The following is a 24,201-nucleotide window of genomic DNA, read 5'->3' as shown; positions in this document are numbered from 1 at the left end:
AAACTTAGAAGGGGATAATTGAGGTAAACACAAGGTTAGTGGCATCATGCAATTTATTGAAAGGTGGGTGTAAAGTCTTGTCTGGTTTCTGTGGTAAAATGAGTAAACCACTTCCTCTTGCTACTGTCAAGTAGTCTAAATGTTTCAAAGCAACATCCAAAGTACCAAGAGAAGAAGGCGAGCAACAGATGGAGGTAGCTGCCATTGGTATTCAAAACAAATATTGAACTCCATACCTGATGCCGGTAAATGTAATATAGATAGAACCATTCCTGTAGCTGTAAGTTCTGATGGCACCTGGCATTAAGGAGGATATTCATCAAAATATGGAGTTGTTCTTGCAATCCTTGTTGATTTGGGTGAAGTTGTTGACTTTGAAGTGTTGTCAATGCATTACCATGACTGTAGAAAACATCTCGATACAAATACAGAAAATGGTATTATAAGGCTTGGAAAGAAAAGCATGGGCCAGTCTGTCAAATCAATTTTGAAGGGTCTTCAGGGGATATGAAAGGTGCTGTGCAGCTGAAATCTTCCAAAGATCATTTCAAAAAAGAGGATTGAAATATGTGACATTTAAGCCTAGCGCACACAGCAGATATTTGTCGCAAAAGACGAAGATTTTTGTCTTTTTCATAAAAACTGATTGCCCGCACACAGCACGATTTTTTTCGGATTAGTGCCTCGATTAAGTTTTGTGACCTCTTTTTCACATTGTTTGAACTTCTTGGCGCGTAAAATAAAATTCCAAACACGAATAAAATTGCTCAAGAAACTGACAAAGGTTATGAATTTGACAAAAAAGAAAGCACTGTTGGCTATTATCCTTTTAATAAGACGAAGAAGAAGGAGGCGAATTGCGAGACGAATGTGGGTGAAATCCTGGATTGAGCGTAGAAATGAGCTGGGAGCATATCAGAATCTTGTCCAGGAGTTAGCATCGGAGGATAAACCTATGTACCAACGCTATTTTCGTCTCAACCAAGACCTTTTCAAATCTCTTCTTGCCAAAGTAAGACCAATGATTCAAAGAAAAGACACTCACATGCGAAAATCAATTAGTGCAGCAGAAAGACTTGCAGTCACACTACGATACTTAGCAACAGGTGAGATTTCACAATAGTCTGCCAGCTTGATTCAAAGAGAAAATATAGGATACAAATGAGAAAAGTAAAAATATATTTGTGAATAATAAAAATAACTTTAAATATTCTAAATGTTTCTTCTACAGAGTTCGTAGCAATACTTAATAACAATAATGACAATACTTCTTACTAATTGATATCTTTCACAAACCATTTCATTTTTAATGCCAATCATAATGAGCATTTTGAATTGAGTATCATCAAAATGAATGCAATCATAAATCTGATAATCTTACATGGAGAAATTGAGGTAATCATATCATTTTAGATATTGATTGGTATAATAAGATGTTGCATATCTTTACAGGAGAGTCATTTCACAGCCTGGGATTTTCATATAGACTTGGAGAAAGAACAATTTCATCAATAGTGACAGAAACTTGTGATGCAATTTATCAGAATCTTAAGGATAGATATCTTAAGGTACATAACATTTTTTGTTTTCTACTTTTTGGTTTTCAATACAATATTTAATGTGCTAATTAAAACCAACTCACATAACATTGAAGAGTGCAGTGAAAGCAATATACTGTATGAATTTTAAAGATTAGAATTGTCCGTACGATGGCCCTTCACTCATATCTTGCTGGTCAAGTGACTGCCTGAAAGACTGCATTCTAGCATGTTGACCAGCATGATATGGGTTGTTGAATTCATTTGAGAAAGAGCCCATCTGTGCCTGAAAAAGAGCATTTTGAATGTTGTTCATTGCAACAAGTCTTGTTTTCTCATCCATCACAGACAAAGCATGTGTAACGTATTCCCCAAAGGCAGCTGAAGGGCTTGGCTTTGCATCCTTTTTTGCAGCTAAATTTTCATCTGCAGAGAAAGATGATGCAAGAGACTTCAGAATGGAGAGTTCTTCCTCTTCCTTTTTCTGCTTTGCAGTTTTGGATTTTTTAACAGCAGCCAGTGGCCTGCTTGTTGAAACTGGTGTCTCTGCAGCAGGGGCATCATTGTCGTCCAAGTCTCCATCACAGTCACTGTCACCAGTGTTAAGCTGTGGCTCAGATAAACTTTCAGTTGAAGACTAAAATTTAATATTTTTGTATTTTAGATTCCAAGCACATCTCATCAATGGAAAACAATCAGTGATGGTTTCTACAATTTATGGGACTATCCTTTTTGTGTTGGTGCATTAGATGGCAAACACATTGCAATCAAACAACCAAAAATGTCTGGATCAGAGTACTTCAACTACAAGGGATATTTCAGCATAGTCCTTCTAGCATTGGCAAGTTATGACTACAAGTTGATATTTGTTGATGTTGGTGCAAGTGGAAGAAATGGTGATGCTGGACTTTTTGAAACATCGCCTCTAAATCAACAGATGAAAGACAAATCAATTGCCTTTCCAGAAGCTGAGCAATTTGGGGAAACATGCATCAAATGTCATTATCATATCATTGGTGATGATGCATTTCCCTTGAGAAATGATATCATGAAACCATTCCCATTTAGACAACTGTTACATGAACAGCACATTTTCAACTACAGGCTTTCTAGAGCACGACGGGTTGTCGAAAACGCTTTTGGTATCATGGCTAATAGGTTCAGGGTGATGCTGACAAAGATTATGTTGGAGCCTGAAAAGGCTAAGCAAATTGTGCTGGCAATTTGTTGTCTGCACAACATGCTGATTGATGAGCAGCCTTCATATAAAAATGCATGTGACAGTGAAAGAGACAACCATGAGCTTTTTCAAGGCAGCTGGAGATTAGACAAATCTCTAACTGAGTTACAGAAGACAAAAAACAGAAACTGTTCATTAAGTGCTAAGGGTCAGCGTGAGCTTTTGAAACAATATTTTTGCTCAACATCTGGATCAGTATCATGGCAAGATAGTATGGTTGCAACAAAAAATAATGAACTCAACTAGCTAGTGTTGTATTGTACCTGCAAATTAGAAATAGACACTCTGTTGGATACATATGGGCTTAAAAATTGAAGGCGGTCTTCTATCCATTGAGTCTTCTTCGTCTTTTTTGGTCGTGCACTTCCACTGCTTGGGATTCTGCGGGAGCGTGCATATTGCGTGCGCAGAGATGCGATTCTTTTTTTTACTTGATTCACTAGAATGAATAAAACATGAATTCGTACAGCAATGTTTCACTTCAAATTGAGTAGGCCTAAGAAAAGAGGACTAGCCTAGCTAGCTAGTCAAAATTATTCACTCACCGTTTGAAGAAAGTTTAGTTGCAATTTCGTTCAGGGCTGCTAGCTTCTTGTTTCTGTCTGAATATTCTGGAGACGTAACCATATACAGACAAGCCTTTTCTTGCCACAGATCGACAAGCTGCTCCTCTTTGCTTGCTGTCCATATACCGACTTCGTCTTCTGTATTCTCCATGGCGTTCTCGATCTTTTTTCTTTTGGCGGGAAAGAAAGGCTCCACAGAATTCACGTGACCATATAATCCAAGTTTTATTGGTTTAAAAATTAAAAACTTGTCTTTCGACCCCGCACATTGCACGATTTTTGTCTTTCGTCGTAAAAGACAAAGACAAATATCAAACATTTTTGATCTCAAAGATAATCGTAAAAGACAAAAATCTTTGCGATTTTGCCCCGCACACTACAGATTTTCGTCTTTTGAGACAAAAATCTTCGTCTTTTGCGACAAAAATCTGCTGTGTGCGCTAGGCTTTATCAGTGTAGTGACAATAGAACTTTCAAGGTTGTGAAAAATGACATGGAAAACGTTAATGACACAAAGAATTTTGTGAAGAAAGAAGAATGCATAGGACACATGCAAAAGCAAGTGGGGGAATGCTTTCAGAAATCTTTGGAACTCCATGGAAACAAAAAACAAAGAGTATCAGATTACAATAATGAAATGCAGATATCTAAGTTAAATAAAACTATAAATTGAAACTTTGCACAAACATCACTTTACAATAAGGAATGTCATAAGTAGAGGAAATTTCAATCTTTCAATTTTGGTGGCAAATTACCCCAAAAAAGACTGTTTCCATGGCAACTACCACCAACTGCAACAGATTTCAAAATCCTCTACTTATTGCATAGTTCAATCTGTACTGCGTATATTCCAAAAGTTTCAACTGGTTCAATTAAACGGCTTTTGAAATACATGTGTTTTTGTAATGGCAGTGCTGAAATTTAATGTTTTGAGAAAAACGTTAGTAGTTGTAACTTTTGGAGAAGTTTGGCCTTTTAAAATTAAATAGGATACTGGGCTTCATTTGTTATCATCAGGTGTTTAAAGCTCACTTCTTACTGCAAAAATATTTTCGTTTAGTCTACAAATCAAGTCTACTTTTATGGTTCATTTCATCTCTTCTTCTTTCTTTCTACAGTAACAAAAATGTCTTTTTCATCACAAAATGTGATATCATTTAGGATTTCCATTGGCTTTGTTACTAGATGAGGTCTTTTCCTGCTCTGCTTCTTTTTTGCACATTTTTCAACCTCTGGCTCAACTTCTAAGCCAAAAGCACCTGCTTTATAGGAAGTTTCACATGGCTTTCCTTGAGTTCTTTCTTTTTTATTCTGAGTTCTCCGAATTTTGCACTGGATTTCTTTTTCGTGTTCTTTTCATTCTTCTTGTGTTCTCCTTTCTAAAACATTTAAGTGTTTGAGAACCCAACTCTTTTATTCCCAAACTCTGCATCAGCAGTGCTTTGCATGCAGTACCTGTATTAAAAACAGATACAGCTTCATATACAGCAATTGTCACTCGTTTAATAAGACAGTATTTTCTCTTAGGACATCGATTTGTCCAAATTTGATCATTCTGGGTCTCATTTTGGTTATGTGTAAGCCCCCTTAAACATCTACTTAATAGTTCATCTTGGGACAATCTGTCAAAAATTGGGCTCAACTCTTAATGGAAAATGGCAGGAAGTTAATTTTCTTGATTTTATTCTCCATCACCATAAATCTTCTCTCCAATACTTGCACCATGTTGCTTCATCTTGTGGGCTGTACTGGTGTTGCTGCTCAAGAGAAAGTTTTCTGATTTTATTATGTGGTGAGAATTGCCATTATGCTCTTTTTCTACCTTTCCCATTCCCAGCATTTCTTCTGATAGCCAAACCATAATAATTTTGTATGCTACCAATTCCACCTTTCGCCAATCTACCCTGACCTCCGACAGGTTTTCCATCTGGAAGCTTTTCTTTCTTCATCCTTCTTTTGTACTCCCTGCGTGATGTGCCAATTCACTTTTGGACATGTCCCACACATTCCTCTTTTAAAATTGAGTAATCATTCCCATATTTGACTCTCAATGCCTCTTTTACTTTTCCAAAGTACTATTGTCCCAATCTCCAATAAACTCTGTATACTTCAAAGACCTTGTTTCAATACTTCTTGTGAATATTTCAATAGCACCATTGGCTTCCATGTTTCCTGAAGCTCCCTCATGATTAATGTGACAATGTCCTACATGCTTTTGATGCCAACTTTTGTATTTCACTGTGTCCTTACCATCATTCTCATGACTTTTGCACCCATGACAAAATGTAGACTTGATGACATAATCCAGTCTCGCTCTTGCCACCTTCCATCAACTGTCACTGCAACATTTGCAACATTTTTGCCATCCCGCATCACTTCAATTCTTGTTGGCTCTTCCTCTTCAATTATCTCGGTAAGCTGCTCAGCTGCCTGTGACATAACTTTTTCTGCAATTTTAACTGAATGGCAAGCAAGTTTCTTCACTTGCTACATAATTGGTTTAGGGTGAAATAGTCTCTCTTTCAGTAGAACTGATTGCAGTCAGTCAAGGAGCTGTACCAAAGTGAGCTGCCAGTGCTTTTGACTTTAAATTATTAGAAGTGGTAAACTGTTTGCAATATTCTGATGCCCTTAAGAAAGAAAAGGTGAATTCGAAAGGAGAACACTTATACGATGTACAGGCACTTCCTGAGCCAGTCATAAGAAATGGCATATTGATGAGAAAAGTCCATTTTGTAGGCTAAAGTGAGGAATTTGATGAATTGACTCCTGCTTCTGATATTGTATCAAAAACTGAAGGAGACATCTACTCTACCAACTTTAGAGCTTGTACTAGATCAGATTCTCAGTTGAAAATCTTGAAAGATAGCAGAAAGAAGCATGGGCTTACTGTGACATTGATCATTAAGTGTTCTTGTTGCTCAGCTGAGACAATTATCCAGACCAGCAAAAAAATTAGACAAGGGAAATTCGGTGTAAACACAAGATCAGTCAGGCATGCAATTCTCTGAAAGGTGGACGCAAAATTCTTTCAAATTTTTGTGGAATGATAAATTTACCTTCACCACTAACTAGTGCTTCCTTTGCAAAGCAGTTGAAGTCTCCTGCCAAACTTTCAAGACAAGTTGCTGAAAAACAGACAAAGAATGCAGCAAATCGTCTTAAGAAAAGTATTTTGAAACTGAATCCCAATGCCCATCTAAATGACATGGATCATACTATTTCTGTTGCTGTGAGTGTTGATGGAACATGGCAAAAACGAGGATTCTCTTCCAAGTATGGAGTCGTTGTTGTGATTCTAATGGAAACTGGTGAGGTTGTCGATTCTGAAGTATTGTTGATGCATTGCCATGAATGCAGAAAACATCAACATGAAAATCATGATAGTGAAGTTTTAAAAGGTGGAAAGCAAAACATGAGGCCTCCTGTCAAATTAATTTCTCCATATCTGGTGATATGGAAAAAATTGGTGCAGCCAGAATTTTCCTGAGATCAATTGAAGGGAGGGGATTAAAATATACAACTTTTATTGGAGATGGTGACAGCATAGTCAATAGAAAAGAACTCTGGTCTGGAAGCCTATTGTTCTGTTCTTTTGTTCTCCAAGCAAACTTGAAATCAAATTTATTTTTATCACGTGATCTAAGTAAGGGGACAAGATGAAATGTTCTGTTGCCTCACAATGGCGGATGCACATGTCAGAGGAGAAACTCCGGAAATTTTCGTTGAAATATTGGATGAAGAACTGTTGGATCAAATGTTCCAGGAAGATACTAGCGCTGTGGAAGAGGACTTGAACATTCAAGAGGTTTCAGTGTATTTTACTTGCGATAAATGCGATAAATGTTACAAGACAAAAGGCGGCCTAAATCGACATACCAGAGAAAAACATGGTGAGAAGAGCACCAAGGAAGCTGACGGAAGCGCAACATGCGAACTTACGTCAACTGTTATATTCGATTTTGTCAAGAAAACCAAAGATGAGTTGTGTCAAAATGAATGCTATCCAGTGCTTCCACAAATGACAATGTGGGTTTCCTTAAACGAGGCTGAAATTTCCTCAGACGTCATTTGAAATTTCCTCTGATATTTTCTTGAAAGTTCAAAACTTAATTTAGAGTGAACATAACAATTTTCGGTAAATTGAAGCTTTATTTCAGCTATAAGCTTATCGTTCATGTCTATAAGTATGCTGTGCAACTAATATTTTTCTGTATCAAAATATGTACCAAGAATTGCTAGCTGCACTTGTGTAGATGGATCTTTTTTCTCGTCAATGATCAAGGAGATTGTGTTACCTTGTAGCTTTGGGGAACCTTCTCTTAAAAAATAGAACTTGACGTATAAGGTTAGTTGTCTTCTGTTTTCAAAGTGAGACTCTGCTTAATGTCTTATCCTTGGGATATATTGATAGGCAAATTTTTTTCTGCAATGAAACTAGCAATTTTAAGTTCCATCCTTGCAGCTTTCTTGTCACTTGGGCCAGGCATGGAATCAATTTTCTTGTTTGTTTTTTCCAGTGTTGCTGACCTTGCCATAACTTCTTTATGGGCAGAGTCTTGATATATGGCTAGAGCTGCTCTAGAGCAGCATACTTTCATCTTACCCACTTGGCACCAAGGTTTAAATTTGCCAGTGTCATTAGTTATCTTCCTCAACCATTTCTTGAACGTAGGGATTGTTAAGCCATGAATCATGAAACTTTTGTTCATATTACTTTTTGGCTTTACCTTGGGTTCAATGTAATTACATTTCATTTCTACTCGCTTAACTCCACCATTTCTTGACCAAAGAATGGTGGACTGATAAAAATAGTTAACAGTAGCTGACCTACACCAACAACACAGCAGTCCAAAGGGATTATCTGAGAAAATTTTCTTTAAAAAAACCCATGTGCATAAGGAATTTCACATATCAAATCAATTAAACAAAGCTGTTCTGGTGATCTAACAGCGAGGAATCACAAAAAATAAAATAAAAAATTAAATTTAAAATTTCCTTAAAATTTCCTCAAAATATTAATTTCCTTGAAAATTTCCTTAAACGGACCAAATTTCTTAATCTGAGGAAATTTCCTTAAAAGTGGAAGCACCGATGCTATCCAAAAACCATGTGGGATACGATTGCTGATTGCCAGTTTCAACCAAGCGAACACCTGCTCAGTGAACTTAAAATAGCTTTTAGCATTCTCAAAAAATATGCTGATGGTGAGGAGTTTTATTCCTTTTTATACAGGAATTTTGTGATAAACGCTGGTACACTAATCCCAGATCTGCCTCCATCAATGTGCACACTAATGGCCAAAAAACTTGGGGACGATGTTTTGCATTTTTTGAAGAAACAGAAGCAACTGCCTTGCCATAAACCTCATTCTCAAATTAGTGCCAAAGAAATGGATGGACTACAGTGTCTTGCTGGATATGTAGTGAGCAGACTCTTGAAAAAAATAAAAAACAACCCTAGTCAGACAAAAGGAGGGTTAATTTCTGTGAAAAATGAGATACAGAAAATCTTCCTGTGTGCCGAAAAAACTTTCAGAGCCCACAATTCAACATACAGCCCATGGTAGATCATCTATTGTTTGATACTGAAGTCATTAGCATGTACAACTGACTTAAATAAAATTCCACTTTACCAATAGACTTCGAGGTAAAAAACAATTTGTTGTAAAACATTTTGAAGTTGTACCTTTGTGGTCATTTTCTTTGGCAAGAGATGTTGCAGGAAACCACTTATATGCTTCAAGAAAGGTTTAACAAAACCTTTGTGGAAAGACATTAAAAAAGCGACAGATAAACCAGGCATTAATAATTAACAAATCATTGAGTTGTAATAACCGCCAAGAACGCATGGGGTCATTCAAAAAGTAGGTTTCTCAGAGAGAGGGAGGTGTCAACAGACAAAGGACAAATGTATAAACAGACAAAGGGTTTGGGTGGCTATCAATCTAATAAGGTGCTGGAAAGCAAAACATGAGGCCTTATGTCAAATTTATTATGAAGGGTCATCTGGTGGTATAGAGAAAATTGGTGCAGCCAGAATTTTCCTGAGATCAATCGAAGAGAGGGGATTAAAATATACAACTTTTATTGAAGATGGTGAAAGTGACACTGTCAAGGTTGTCAGTAAGGAATTCAAAAAAGTTTATTGAAGCAGTTATCAAGTTCTAATGGAGGAATGCACAGGACAGATTCAGAAGCGCGTGGGAAATGCCCTTCCAGAGCCAGCAACAAGGCAGACAATCTCTTCTAGAGTAAAGAACTTGGTCAAAGATGTTTACCAAAGTGATGACATTGGTCGCATGTGCCATGGAAGAAAGACTGTGTGACAGTAAGAACAAACTGGGGTGACAAGTTGAAAATGCAAAAGAGACTCCTTTTGGCTAATTTAAAAGAAATATATTCAATGTTTCAAAAAAAAACCATGGAGTAAAAGTTGCTTTCTCGACTTTTGCATCACTTCGTCCCAAATGGTGTATCTTGGCAGGGGCATCTGGTACCCACTCTGTTTGTTTTTGTACCCACCACCAAAATATTAAACTAATGATTTCTGCCATAGACAAGGACATGGATTACAAAGATCTGATGTCAATGTGTGTTTGTGATGTCAATAACAGAGATTGCATGATGCACCATTGTGATATGTGTCCAGAAAGTAGCAGCTTAAAATCATTTCTCAAAGAAAAGAAACATTTAAAAAGAAACAGATACTATGGAGATAAAATTTAAACAGTGGAAGAACACTGATCGTAGCACATTTGAAGATATGGAGCTTGAAATTGATGACTTTGTTGATTATCTTACAGAGATATATTTGAAACTGACAGAACATCATTTTATTGCATACAATCAGTCACAGTTTTCCAAACAGCTCAAGACCAGTCTTACATCAAATAAGGCTGTTGTACTTGATTTTGCCAAGAATTATTCTTTTTTAGTACAGGATGCCATCCAAAACTACAGGTTTACTTTTGCTCACTTGAACAACACTGAAATCAGTTATCTTGAAATTGTCACACAACAGAAACATAATAAATCCCAGATTTTGCATTAGGGCCCATGCTGTCATGTCGGGCATCTCCGGTGATGACAAGTTGTTTATCACGTTTTTTAACTCTGCTAAAAGCTCCAATTGGTATGTGTTCCAATACATGTGAAAAGCAGGCAACGAAAATTCTTTTGGGGCAAGAAAACACTTGTCAATGTTCCCACTAGACAAGACGCGACTTTCAGATTTGGAAGTGGGACAAAAGGAAAATGACTGTAAGAACAGAGACAAAAACACCATAAACAACAGACTCTCTCAGATTCTTCCCTGTACGCAGACTCTCTCCAACCATACTGAAATTTTAAAATAAAACATGGAAATAGAAAAGTAGCGAAAACAATAAACCTATCAAAAAGTGTCCAATGTAAAGTCAATTTGAAGTTTAAGACAGTAAAACCTCAGAAAAAAACAAGTTATCAATATGAACAATTGTTTGCCTGGTTTTTGAAATGATTTATATGACCATGACACACACTTTAAAAATTGAAACTGTACATAAAGCAATCAAATTATTTAAACGTACCACTCAATTTCATCATATCCATTTCATCATATGATATGAAATTGATTCGTATGATTAATATCTTTGATCTGACAGCTCCATATCTTCTTTAATACCATAATCATCATTACTCTCCAAGTCATCAAGGCTATCGTCACCAAAATCTTCAATAAAATAATCATGTCGTTTTCCCTTAAACACCTATGTTTCAAAATAGCTTTCAATGTTCCTTCAAACCTTGGCAAAGCAAGCTTCGACAATCAAAGTTGCATTCCTTAAAATGCTTGGATCATATGACAGGGTGCTTTGAGGGACCCCAGTTTGCTCGTCTTGTCCTCACAAAATGGACCCGCACCTTTCTTTGCCTTTTTGCAACTGGCCTTTCATCTTCAAAGAAGGGTATATAATACAGAGTGATTCCCCTTTTTTGCAATGTTTGCTGTTCGCATTTCTACAGCCAAACACAACACATCCAACAGGCATTTTTACTTTTAACATTACCATCCTTCACTCGCACGTTGTGATTGTATACAAGAAGTTGTTGCCTCAGCAATACCGTCCTTGTCTGCGTCCTCACACCCTCACCCCAGTCTTGTTTGAAGTGTGCGACTTCAATCAAAACAAAGGGAAAATTGAGGTACTTTGACACCCCATATTTTGAAGATAGGGGCAAATTTATCAGTAAAAATTAGAAAAATTGGCTTTTTAGCATATTTGCTATCGATTTATGCAAAAAAACTTGTTGGTTTCGGAAATAGGTTAAAGGAACCCATCTTCAAAAATCCAGTACCATACTGCAGAGCAACCTCAAAGTCATCAGCCAGTCTCAAACTGCAGATTTCAGATGATCACTGAGCTCTTTCTTGATTAGTTTAAGAGATCGTATGCTTTCTTCTGCTTCAACAGTGAAGAGGTCGAAAACAAGTTTGATCTCGTTGCCTAGAGGCATGTAAAACGTTTGATTGTGTGACTGGGAATTTTAAAGATTTCTAAGTGTGCCATACAGTTTAAAATATCGAGAAAGAAGTTTTTTGGTCAACGAAAAGCTTACTGCAGGAAAAACCCTATCAACAGACCTTTTCGATTTATTTTCGATTTATGCCAAACAGCATTAGATGCAACAATTTTACCGTCTCTTTCAGCATCTTACCAATTTTTCAAGCAGATGTATAGTCATCATAAACAAAACAAACAGTGAGAAGGAATTTTTTCTGGTGCTCATCCATTTAGGGCATTGGTTTGATATTTAGCTTCTTAAAAGGCATTGAGTATCTATGAATAAGGTGAATAGGTCAGAATGTTTCAATGTGTCAGATCTCATCCTTTTTAAGAAAGAACTTGAACTACCCTAGCATATTTTTATGTATCAAACTTTTATATGAATTCATTTGAAAAAGCAATGGTGTCATAAAGACTTAATGAATGTTTCTTTTTGACAATACAATCCAAATGGAATAAAAAAGTGCCTCTAAATCTACCAATTAAGTCATAAACGATGGAAAATCGCTAATAGAAGCAAATTATTGCATTCTTTCATGTTCTCAAATATTTTGCATCTTTTATGTTTTTATTTCTGAGTAGTCCTTTTTTGTTGCTTGTAAACAGTTGTACCGGACAGGTTAAGGAAGCTTTAGAAAGTAAATCTGCTCTTGCCGTCGTGCACATCTGCTCTTGCCGTCAGTATTTTAACTTTCAAGTAGAATCTTATAAGGTTTTTCTTACTACTATACATTTACGTGATTTTTGCATCACATTTTAACTTTGATATATCATGGTCCAAACATTGTGATACCATGGCGTGGACATGTTTTGACAAATTTTTTAAGGAAAATTTTTTCTTATCATCTATAAGAACTTTTCTCATATCAAATCACAAATATGCGTGCAGCACATAGTACCAGCTTTCTTCTTCTAAGTTGTTTTTTTTAAGTTTGAAATGATTGTTTTGTGGAACATATTTGTTAGTAAGTGAACATGTAATTTGTTTAAAATTTCTCATCTATGGCAGTGAACAAGTCAGAAATATTTGGGGAGTGTGTTCTATTTGACGTTCATAGTTAAGATTGTAAGAATTAACAATGTGTAACTATCTGAAGTTTTATTGTGTCCAAGTAGAACAGCGCAACGTAGAAATGTTAATGTTACATACTATGGATTTTAAAAAAAATTGAGACCCATTCTGTTTTCAAACTAAGGTTGTTTGCCTGTCATCTCAATTCCTCATCAATTTACTTGAAGAGGCGGCTGTGTCAAGCAATTTTTACACCTCTTCAAAGGTGATCCACAATGCAAGAGTTGACTTGCTGTTTATCTTGTTTTGGAGAGGTTTCATAACAGAACAATTTTTCTTTGAATTTTTTATGTAGTATGAAAGCAAAAATAATTATAATTGTAAACAAGAGTGAAAACATGATATGAAATCTACCATACCCTCAACAGAACAAGACTGGCAAATTTTACAACCATCCATCAGATGGACCTGCTACTTTTTAAGGTTACCTTATGGCTACTTTTTAGATTATATATTAAATATTAGCCATGTTATTTAATGCTTAATAATGAGTGGAAATTTATTTACAGATCAAAAGAGCATGGAATAGGCATGATGGCAAAGTAGCCTTACATAATTCTAAATATGCATGCATGAGAGCTTGTCATGTACTAAATAAAGAAGCAAAGTTTCAAACAAAAGCAAAGTTTCAAGAATGGAAGCAACATTACCAGAAATTAACTACCGCTGGTTGGACTGTGAAACACTGAAACACATCCATACAACTGTTGCCGGTTTTCAAGAGGTTCCTGACAAAACTTCTATTTTCCAAGATTTGCAGACAAGGTTTGGGTCTGGGAGACTCCCAGTGGGAGTGTTACACACTTCAGCCACAACCCCCTTTCTAGTGACAGCCCAGTAAACATTATGACATTATGTGCATTACATATGTTGCCTAAACCCATTTTCCAATGTTTATATATTTACATTAAGAATCTATTAAGATTGTTCGTACAACCCATATCAAATCAATTCATACCAGATTATAAACACTTGCTCAAAATGAGTATGTTAAATTTGTGAACACATCTTTTTTAGTAAGATTATATTGAGTCATTTTGCACAGTTGCTGGTTTTTGAAGCAGCAACTTGAAGCTCAATTCTGAATAAAAAGGGATTTTGAAGGAATTTTGGTTGTTGAGGAATTTTTGCCAGTGATTTGGGTCTGAGTCAACCTTTGTTGCCAAAGGATGCGTCAAACTAGAGGTCATGGTATTGTTATGTTATATTTGATAAGCAAAGAAAGTTAAAAACTTCTAAAAGGTGGTCTGCAAAATTTAGCTGAAGATTCTGATAAAAGGGAAGCATTCTTTTCTGTCATTTTCCTAGGCTCCACATCTAAGTTGAAATATGTGTTTATATGTATTGAAATATGTGTTTATATGTAAATATATAAATATAAATATATAAATATGTAAATATAATGAGAACGTGATAAAATCAATGGCAAAAAGTAACATATTCTGCTACATTTAGAGCACAGACTTTAGCTTAAAGGGCCGCTCCAGCCAAATTTTGCACTTGCATTTTTTATTGGCTAATCTAAAGGAGTTGAACCTGCTGATCACGAATTCGTTATTTGTTTTTCGATATTTTTTTACCGTTTGTGAGATATAAGCTCTTTCGATAATTGAATGTTTGGTGACACTGAGACGCAATTTTGACGTCACAGTGTATTTCGTTAGTCTTGCCTCAAACCGAATCCAACGACAGCGATTCGCAAATTGAACACTGCAAGTGATGGTACTCTTAGTTCTGTTCCACAGGCTTTTAGTTTGAGCATTTCAAATGTGAATTCTGAAGCCTTTAGTTGTTCATTGTTTCTGGAGAACAACTGAAGTGTCAATTTTGATTAATTATATGCGAGGGAAGAACTGGAACAGGAAGCCGTAGCTTTGTGGGCCTACACAGGTGATCAAAACAAAGTCGTTACACAGCATGGACACATTCTGACCAGCAAACTTAGAATGATTGTAAAAATTTTACATTTTTATCTCCTAAAAAGCTCCTGCTCTAGATTTAGATGCTGTTATTAACTCGTGACCATGACTCCTTCACGATTTCCATGGAAGATAACCGAAATTCATGGCGAACGGGGGCCGCACATTGTGACGTCAGAATGTCACAAAACTGATTCAGCTTTTGTCGTTTTTTTCTCGGAAAGGTGCAACTTTAATGCCTTATAGCTTCTAAACTAATTGGAATTTTGCAAAAACAACGACTTTGCCATAATACACGCACCAGCTGCTAACTTTTTAGTCAATAAAAAAAATTTTTTGGCTGGAGAGGCCCTTTAAAGAAACTGAAATAACGCAATCCTTAAGGCCTTGACCAAGAGCTCAATCACCCTATTTAAGATAAATTAGAAAACTAAATTTGTTCTTACTTGAACTAACTAAGACCAACTATTTACATAAAATGAAATTCTAATTACAATAAATATAGACAGCTTAACTATAACTATGGTTCTGGCGAGATTCCCACATACTTTTCATCTACATATCTCTGGCTGCCAGCCTTTTTATCGAGTCAGATAAAGTGTTCCAAATTATGGCACCACCCTCATCTGCCAATAGTCATTTGTTCATGACATCTTTTTCAAATTTGCTTTTTTATCTTATTTCCTTAAGAGATTTTGAGGGAGGCTTAGTGAAGGGATGGGGCTTAATAAATTTTTGCTGCTGAAAAGGGGGGTTAATAGGAGAGGGAAGTGCACTTAAGAGGGGGGCTTAAAAGAGAATTTACGGTATTTGTTGAAACATTTCTAAGAAACCAAACTGCCTGATCATCCAAATTTAATTCACTAGTGATGCATTCTTAACTTTCATTTCTGATCCAATGTTTACATACTCAAAGACTGAACAGTCTCAATAGTAGACTGAACAGTAGAAACATTCTCCTGAATTGCTTGAACTCGGATCTTATATCCATATATACTTATTCGCTTATTTACTTGATCAGACTTAAGATCACTCTTTTGGGTGCAGATCTGAATCTTGATTCAATGGGCCTGACTTTTTTAACATGTCTTTTCTCTACAGTAGCTCCTCAAGAACTCATGGGCACCCATATTAAAGTAACAATCTACTATCTCATGGTAGGCACTTTCAATGCACTCATCAACAATCTTGTCATTATACCCATGAATACACATCTTTTTTTATAATTACTGCAACTGTCCCTCCAAAATTCAAACAGAATCTTGTTTTCTTTAGTTACCTCTACTGAATCACACAGAACTTCACCCTTCAGAGAATTTAACCTGTTCTGGGTAAGAAAGTTTAGACCTCGTTTACACCAGACCAGTTCCAAAAAGATCCGCATCCATTTGTGTTCACTTCCTCCTGTTCACAAGAGACTGCTTGCAAATAAGTTCACTTACGTGCTCTGTTCACACGACACCTAAACTCCAGATCATTAGTGAAAGCAAACTCAAAACACTTGAGGCGAGGCCCAGGTTACCGTGCCAGCAAAAGTGAAAAGGTCCACTGCTGACTGCTGCACATAAAACTGAAGTCAAATTCAACGCTATTTCCAACGAATTTTCCATGATTGTCACAATCATATGTAAAAAGGGCGCCAAAGCAAACAAGTGAAAATGCTTGCTCTGACCGTCCTTTGTCAGAGAATTTAGAAATGGACACAGGGAAAGCACAGATGGCAAAAAGGACAATTTTATTAATAACAAAAATATATATTTATAGTTAAGAAATTTGGTTATTACACATCATGAAAACAGGAGAATTGTTGTCACAAATGTGGGTTCAAAATGGTGACCCATATCAAAACAGTGCCAAGGCAAAAAAAGCTCTAATACAAGGTTATGCAGAGCTATTTTCCATTCCAGCAAGAAGGCCTGACATGAATCCGATCAAAAATGTATTCTCAATAGCAAAGAGAATATTGAATGATGAGGCCATAGAGAAAAATATTTCTTGGGAAGGAATGAATTATCATGAAATAATACAATAGAGGTGTATCATGAAACAATACTAAATGTCTTACATGGAATTCCAGTTCTTAGAATTGACAAAATTATTTCTTTGATGAATCACAGAATGCAGATGATTGTCAAATCTAAAGGTGAACGAATCAGGGTTGCCAATTTGGCAATTTAGTTGCCAAAATTGGCAATTTTGGCACTTTTTCATGTTGTTTGGCAACTAAAAATTTAGATTTGGCAACTGTCTAAAGTTTGGCAATTTTTGGCACTTTTTGAACATTTTCTCTTCACGAGTTTGTGACATTTTCTTAGTATCTTTTCGTGACATTCTCCCTTCAAATTCGATAATATTCCGTTAATGACACCCTGTGCCTCTCCCTGACACTTCTCGAAGTTTCATTCACTTGACTTGGGTGACCGGAACAAAGTACTTACATCTTGGTGTGACCCTGTGATGTCGGCAACTTTGCTAATGTTAAGGTGTGGTGTCGGTGATAGGAAACAATGTGTAAATATGTTTGCATACTGTTCACATGTCGAATGTCGTCATTTCTATTGATGATTTCGATTGGATGACATCGAAGGTACGTATTTTTCGATTCCCAATGCTGATTGGACAATATATTTGTATTTCCTTTTCAAAATATATAATAATGTGAGATTTTACAATAGAAATTAAAACATCTATTCACTGGTGTGCAATTTGTTATCATTCTGTTTACTAAAACTATTGTCTGTATTACTGTTTGAAAATGAATTCAAAAAAGTCATCGATAGGAATGAAATGGAAAGGAGCCTATGACGATGGTAGAAAATTCAAACCAGAATGGCAAAGAGCGTATCCATGGGTGAAAAAGGCAGTGGATGGGTCAGACGATGCATACTGCTCTATCTGCAGAGTAAATTGCCAGCCACGTCTATCAAGCTTGAAAAAGCACCAAGATACCGCAAAACATTCAAGACTTACCTCTACAATTGCAAGTAATCGCACAATTACTGGTATTGAAAGAGAAGATGAGGTAGTCAAGAAAATAGAGATACAGATGGCAGTGTCAGTAACATGCCATTCAGCCATACTTGCTATCGATCATCTGGGTGAAATAATTGTTCCCCATGGCACAGGCAGCAAATTGTCAAAGATGAGACTGCATCGTACAAAATGCACAAGCATTATTATTAATGTAATTTCGAAGGCCTTATACGAGGATTTATGTAATGACATGGCTGGCCAGAAGTTTTGTATAATGGTTGACGAGTCAACAGACATTGCCTGTAAGAAGTTTTTGTGTTTGGCTGTCAGGTATTACAGCAAGAAAGAAAAGAACATAGTAACAGCATTTCTTGGCCTCGTTGATATTATCAGCGCCACTGGCATGGATCTGTTTACTGCAATGAAGGAATGCTTGGTGACTTCAGGGTTAAAGCTCGAAGACTGTGTTGGCTATGCAAGTGATGGGGCAGCAAACATGGTTGGCGAGCACAATTCTCTTTGGTCGAGGATTGTCGAGGAAGCCCCAAATTGCCTGCAAATGAAATGTATATGTCATTCTTTGGCTTTGTGTGTCAAGCATGCCTTCGAACTGATGCCATCACATCTGGGCTTTCTATTGAAAAAGATTCCGAAATGGTTCACTAAAAGCACGATTCGTCGAGATGCCTACAAGAAGCTCTTTGACATAATTAATGCTGGAACAGAGAGCTCAAATCTACCAAAACCATTCCAGAAGTACAATGAAACACGCTGGCTGGTGAGGAGTAGAATAATATTTAACATATTAATGAATTGGAATGAACTCAAGGCCTATTTTGGAATTGCAGAGCAAGAGGCTCAAGCCAGTGTACGTTACACAGCACGCCTAATCTCAGATATGCTAAAAGACCCTATAAACTATCTATATTTTCAATTTTTATGCCCTGTTGTTACGGAATTTGAGAAAGTTAATGGATTTTTTCAAGCAACCAGTATAGGTGCCGATGAGCTGGTTCAGCAACTTCATCTATTCTTCAAAAGTTTTAAAAGTCGTGTTCTCAGCAGAGATGGTGATGCTTTGCCTATAGAGCAGGTTGACTTTGGCGGAAAGTTTATTTTTGAGGCCATGAAGACAATTAAGGACAGTAACAACGATCCAAATATGATTTTAAGAGTCAATGAAGCCAAAGGACGATGTCATTCAATGCTTCTGGAGGCAGCATCACAACTTGAAAAAAGGATTCCAACATCACATAATATTTTCAAAGGATTAGCTCAGCTACATCCTTCAAAAGTTTTGAGCCAGGTTGGAAGATCTGCACTACTTGACCTTCCCATGCAACACCTCCTGGCTGACAAAATGGCTGAAGTTGACATTCAGTACCGCAACATATTGCAAGTCAATTGGAAGGAAACTGCGGTATTTAATGAAGGAATTCCAACGGACGCAATTCAGTTCTGGTCAGGTGTGGCTGAGTATCGAAACCTACTTGGAGAACATCCGTTCGAAGATCTTTCTCTATATGCATTATCATGCCTCACTACACCTGTCACTAATGCAGTTGTAGAGCGAATATTTTCGTTGGTGACAAGTGTGAAAACAAAGCCTCGCAATAGAATGAGCTCAAATCTACTAGAATCAGTTGTGAGAATTAGATCACATTTATGCTTTGGTGAAAGATGTTGTAAGGACTTTGTTGCAACTCAAAGAATGCTTGCCTTATTTAACACAGAAAATATGTATAAGGCAACTGTAACTGATATTGACGGTATGGCAGATTTGCTAGACATGTAAGATATATATATATTTCGATACACTTTTTATCTCTTTTTGATATTTTGTTATATTCATTTTAATCCTCGAGTTTCAATATGGAATATCAGATATGTTTTCAATAGAACAATGATTTTTTATGTCTCTATCAACATTGCCGATCTTGATTCTCGGACATGATAGTTAACTTTGGGCCTAAGTACGCATGCGTGAGAGTTTTGTGACGTCATTGTGAGAAAAAAACCTGTGTGGCAACTTTTGGCAACTTTTCAAACAGAATTTGGCATCTTTGGTCCCAGGCCACCTGGCAACCCTGGAACGAATAGAGTATTGGCTTGTCATAAGTAGTGAAAAGGAAACAAACCTTTATCATAACATTATAATGACATAAGTAGAATTTAAGAACATATTGTAGAATAAAGGCTTATTTGTTTGAATGTGCTTAGCTAACAAAGGTTCATACAAAAGAAACAATGTCGCTTGATCATTTAAAATCTTTACAGAGATACAATGTGAAATTTTGCAATAAAATTCAAGTTCTGACAACGTTTTATTTTCATTTATATAAAAAAATAGGGGTTCCACACAGGTCCCACTACAACTGCAAATGACTAAGTACAGATATGCATGGGTTCCAATGGGTCCCACTGATAAATAAAAAATATAAAGCATTTAAGTTGGAACCTGCTGGAACCAGTGTATCTCCATATACAACCATAATGGGGCCTGTGTGGAACCCATGGGAATAAACATAACAGCAAAGAGCAATCAATATGTAATTGTAAATTGACCAGTATTAATTAAAATAACAATCATGATGATAATGATAAGTAACATTTAACATAAAGTAACAATACTTACAATTATTATAATTCTTATTATTACTTTCATTATTAGTATCACAATTTGATAAAAATAATTATTACTATAATTATCATCATCGAAGTTATTATTATTATTCATTTTTTTTCATATCATTACTTTACGTAAACTACTCACGTAGCAGAAAGTTCACAGCAATTGATAAGGTTTTATTAGACTAATTTTCCTATGATTCATTGGGGGCTTGCACAGAATTCTTGTCTTTACCAAGGCTAATTTTACTATTATTCGTTTGGAGTTTTAACAGAATTATTGTCCTTTCAGAGGGAAATTTACCCCCGTGGATGTAAGGGCTGCAGTGTGCCCGAGTAGCAGGCTTTGCTGGGGCTAATCTCCGATACTAAAATGCCTATATGCAAATGGCAGAACTCAGCACAAACAGAACAGCCAAGTTATAAACTTGAAGATTGTCGCGAGACAAAAATGGCCAGCTGAACTTCAGAAATCAAGGCGGAAGTTGCCTCAACCAAAAATCCTTCAATTGAAACCAAATGTATATATTATCATCAGAAACATCATAACACGAGACATGGTGCCTTTAATTTCTCATTTAGAAAAAACAACTTTCCTCCAAGCCTATTCATGCCGGAAAACACGTTTGTAAATGATGCACAAACCATGAGCAACACCCAAAATAGAGGAATTATTCATACCACAAACTCGTAATGATCAAGAAAAAGATACAAAAGAGTAATATATTCTTTATCACTGAAATGCACTTTGTGAACTTTCATATGTGTAGGTGTAAAAAGACGTGCAACTGAACAAACATTTCAATTCTTCGACAATTGATCTCCAAAGAGCTTCATGCAAACTGAACTCGTAAATTAACCATATTTTCTATTTTATTATTTTCATCTCATTTCCTTCTTTACTGTACAAAGAACACTTCAAATTTTCATGCACTCTTTTTCCATCACTTTCATGCACAAATTTTCATGCATGTTATTTTGTACAAATAACATTTCAATTTTATTGCAATATCATCTCATTGCCTTCTTTACTGTACATACCTTTCAAATTTCAACAAATAAAGAACATTTCAAAATTTTATACATTCTGTTTGGTACAAACAATATTTCAACTTTAGTGCAAAATCCTTGGTTTGCATTTCTCTCATTCCTCACATTCTCGTCATTCCTCACATTCTCGTCATTCCTCACATTCTCGTCATTCCTCACATTCTCGTCATTCCTCACTACCTATTTCATCAAGCAATTTTGATTTTGAACCTTTTTTGAGTAAGCAATTTTTTTTTCTAAGCATTGGAGTTACCTTATATCTTTTTGCCAGCCAACGTAATTTGCTATCTATTTCCAAATTTTGGAAATCAAGGTCCCTTTTTTAGTACACATTGAACTGCTCCTCCATTTTATTGATTCGAAAACCTTATTTATCCATTTTCGGACCACACTATACCCGTTCATGAAACAAAAGCTTTCATCAAAAGCATTCCTTTATTTGTTTCTTGAGCTTTCATCAAAACATTTCTTTATTTGTTTCGTATCTCTACCGCAGGATGGCCACAAAGACAACCGACCTTTTTGAAATTACAGGAAGCCAAATAAATATTGTCAAATTGATGATCGCTTGCCTCAATCCCGATGCCAATGAAATGGTCAAAAACATCAAAAAACAGCAGATAGAGCTCAGAAAGATCAAGGGCCATCTGTTGTCTGCCGAATCAAGAATCATGGCACTCGAAAAGTCTTTAAAAAAACTCAAAATTGAATTCGAGACTGAAGTGGAGATGCTATCTGATTTGAGGGACACAAGCAGAAGCGAGGAGCTCCTATTGATTGCCAAAGTTGAAGAGTTGCAAGAACCTCCCCCAGCCCCTTTATCAGCAACAGAGTAACTCAGTTGCTGCTCTTTTTCATAAAAGCAAATTTTCATATTGATCAAAAAGTCGCCCATTCAAATATTCCCCAGGACTAACTTAAATTCATTTCATACCAGTTCTCTTTCAAATTTACTTAATCTTTACATAATTTTCAAATTTAAGCCCCCTTACACTTTCTCTGTATGCTTCTATTATTTATAAAATCTTGATATGATCAGAAATTCTACGTCTTGTTTCAAAAAGTTTTTGCACTTTCTGTGCATGTTTCTGTTTTTTTTTTAAACATGAGCATTACATCCCCATTATCTTTTAAAGCTCTTTCAATTTTTCCAATACTGTTAAAACGTATCCTATAAATTTCTATATTCTATTTTTTAAAAACTTTAATTGAAAGACCCTTATCTTCTTTAAATTCATTTCTTGACAGAAAAATTCCTGATTTGCTCATTTGCATAAATATCTCTCTACAGCTATTCCCTGTACCTTATTGCAATGGCAAAATACTTTTCAGTTAAACTTGGCACAAATCAAAGGTAACTATCATTCCTTGAACTCCCCCCCCCCCCCTAATGTTCTTTTGCAAATTAACCCACTGCTATTTTCGAACACCGTCCTCTAACCAGCAATAAATCTCCACATTTATTTCTGTTGTAGCAATTGGAGTGGATAACAGAACTGATATCAAAATGAAAGTGAGAATCGCTAGATGCCTTGGCATAACACGAAATGCAAAGTTCCATCTTGCAGCACCCGATGGGAAATATCTCCATAGAATACGATAAAAACTTTCTTGCAATTTTATATTTAGTGTCTAATTTCTTCAACTGTCAATATCTCTATCAATTCAACACTTCTTTCCATTTTATACGTTCCAAACTTTTCTACTATCAAAACTCAATCCTACTCTCTTCTACTATCAAAACTCAATCCTACTCTCTGTTCCCTATACATCTATTATTTTATGTTGTAATAAAATCTAAAATAAAATAATCTCCTCCATTTTAGAGCTGAATCCGTTGTCATCATAAGGCTTGCCAAACGAACACATTCAAATGAAACAAAAAGCAGAAGGAGGCACCAAAGAACAGAAAATCAGAACTCACAAAAAACTACAACTATAGTATTTAATTATTCTACCCCAATTGTCTTGTAATCCTCACATATATACCCTGTCTGGTCTGGTTTTATAGCCTTAGTTTTAATAAATATTGTAAATTAGGTTAGGTTGGCAAATTTCTTTTGTTTTTAGTATTATAACATATTTATTAGCGCTTATTTTAATCTTTTAAACAGGTCAGGTTGAAATGAAATACAATGAAATATTATAAAATGAAAAAAAAATGAAATACCCTCCACCTTTGTATCAAATCAAAGATACTGGAATAGTGACTTGATAGGAAACTGGGCATACAACAATAGGTGATTACGTTTATCTTCCAATCGCATGTTTTGGAAAAGTTGTAGGGTATAGTCATTTCTGTTTTCAGTCTCGCGACCAGAACATTCACCAAAAGCATCATCCAAGAATGGATTTCACCTTTTTTAATGATCAAATCGACGAAGAATTACTTGAACTTGTTGGCGAGGTAATGTAATTCTTTTTTATGTACTTTTAAGGCGCTGCAGCCATTAGATCTGCCTACCCTAATAAGAATTTAGGTCACAGTGATGTAGACCCTTCTATTAAACTTCAATATTTCATTTGGTAACAAGGAATTGCAAGAAAGTCGGTTGAGCATAAAGGACATTAAATGTATTTTTGATGAACCAGGGATCATGCTAGTGAAAATGTTGATTTAAATTATATTTTGCCATCTCAATAAAATAATTTTGGTCAAATTAGGGC

At 35.9% G+C, this 24,201-nt stretch overlaps 3 protein-coding genes across 3 annotated transcripts; 2 read left to right on the top strand and 1 right to left on the bottom strand.

The window, feature by feature from the left end:
- Nucleotides 1–1,171: 1,171 nt before the first annotated feature.
- Nucleotides 1,172–3,663, bottom strand: LOC135690318 (uncharacterized). The gene is made up of 3 exons (XM_065207836.2): nucleotides 3,324–3,663; nucleotides 3,042–3,217; nucleotides 1,172–2,175 (listed from the first exon to the last, which is right to left on the bottom strand). Exons 1-3 carry the CDS (start codon nucleotides 3,661–3,663, stop codon nucleotides 1,693–1,695), a joined length of 999 nt encoding a protein of 332 aa, XP_065063908.1. The 3' UTR covers nucleotides 1,172–1,692.
- A 304-nt stretch (nucleotides 3,664–3,967) lies between these two features.
- On the top strand, nucleotides 3,968–10,809 carry LOC148960624 (uncharacterized). Its single transcript, XM_089116199.1, has 2 exons — nucleotides 3,968–7,416; nucleotides 8,428–10,809. The coding sequence occupies exons 1-2, from the start codon at nucleotides 7,009–7,011 to the stop codon at nucleotides 8,911–8,913; spliced, it is 894 nt and encodes a 297-aa protein (XP_088972325.1). The 5' UTR covers nucleotides 3,968–7,008; the 3' UTR covers nucleotides 8,914–10,809.
- A 6,829-nt stretch (nucleotides 10,810–17,638) lies between these two features.
- On the top strand, nucleotides 17,639–19,651 carry LOC148960623 (uncharacterized). The gene has a single exon (XM_089116195.1). The coding sequence runs from the start codon at nucleotides 17,639–17,641 to the stop codon at nucleotides 19,649–19,651; it is 2,013 nt and encodes a 670-aa protein (XP_088972321.1).
- Nucleotides 19,652–24,201: the final 4,550 nt, after the last annotated feature.

Source organism: Rhopilema esculentum, chromosome 1 (assembly GCF_057945365.1).
Source record: "Rhopilema esculentum isolate cy_ngs chromosome 1, ASM5794536v1, whole genome shotgun sequence".
In the NCBI taxonomy this organism is placed as follows: Eukaryota; Metazoa; Cnidaria; class Scyphozoa; order Rhizostomeae; family Rhizostomatidae; genus Rhopilema; species Rhopilema esculentum.
The sequence above is the reverse complement of the archived record's forward strand: the minus strand, read 5'-3'. Positions and strand labels throughout refer to the sequence as shown.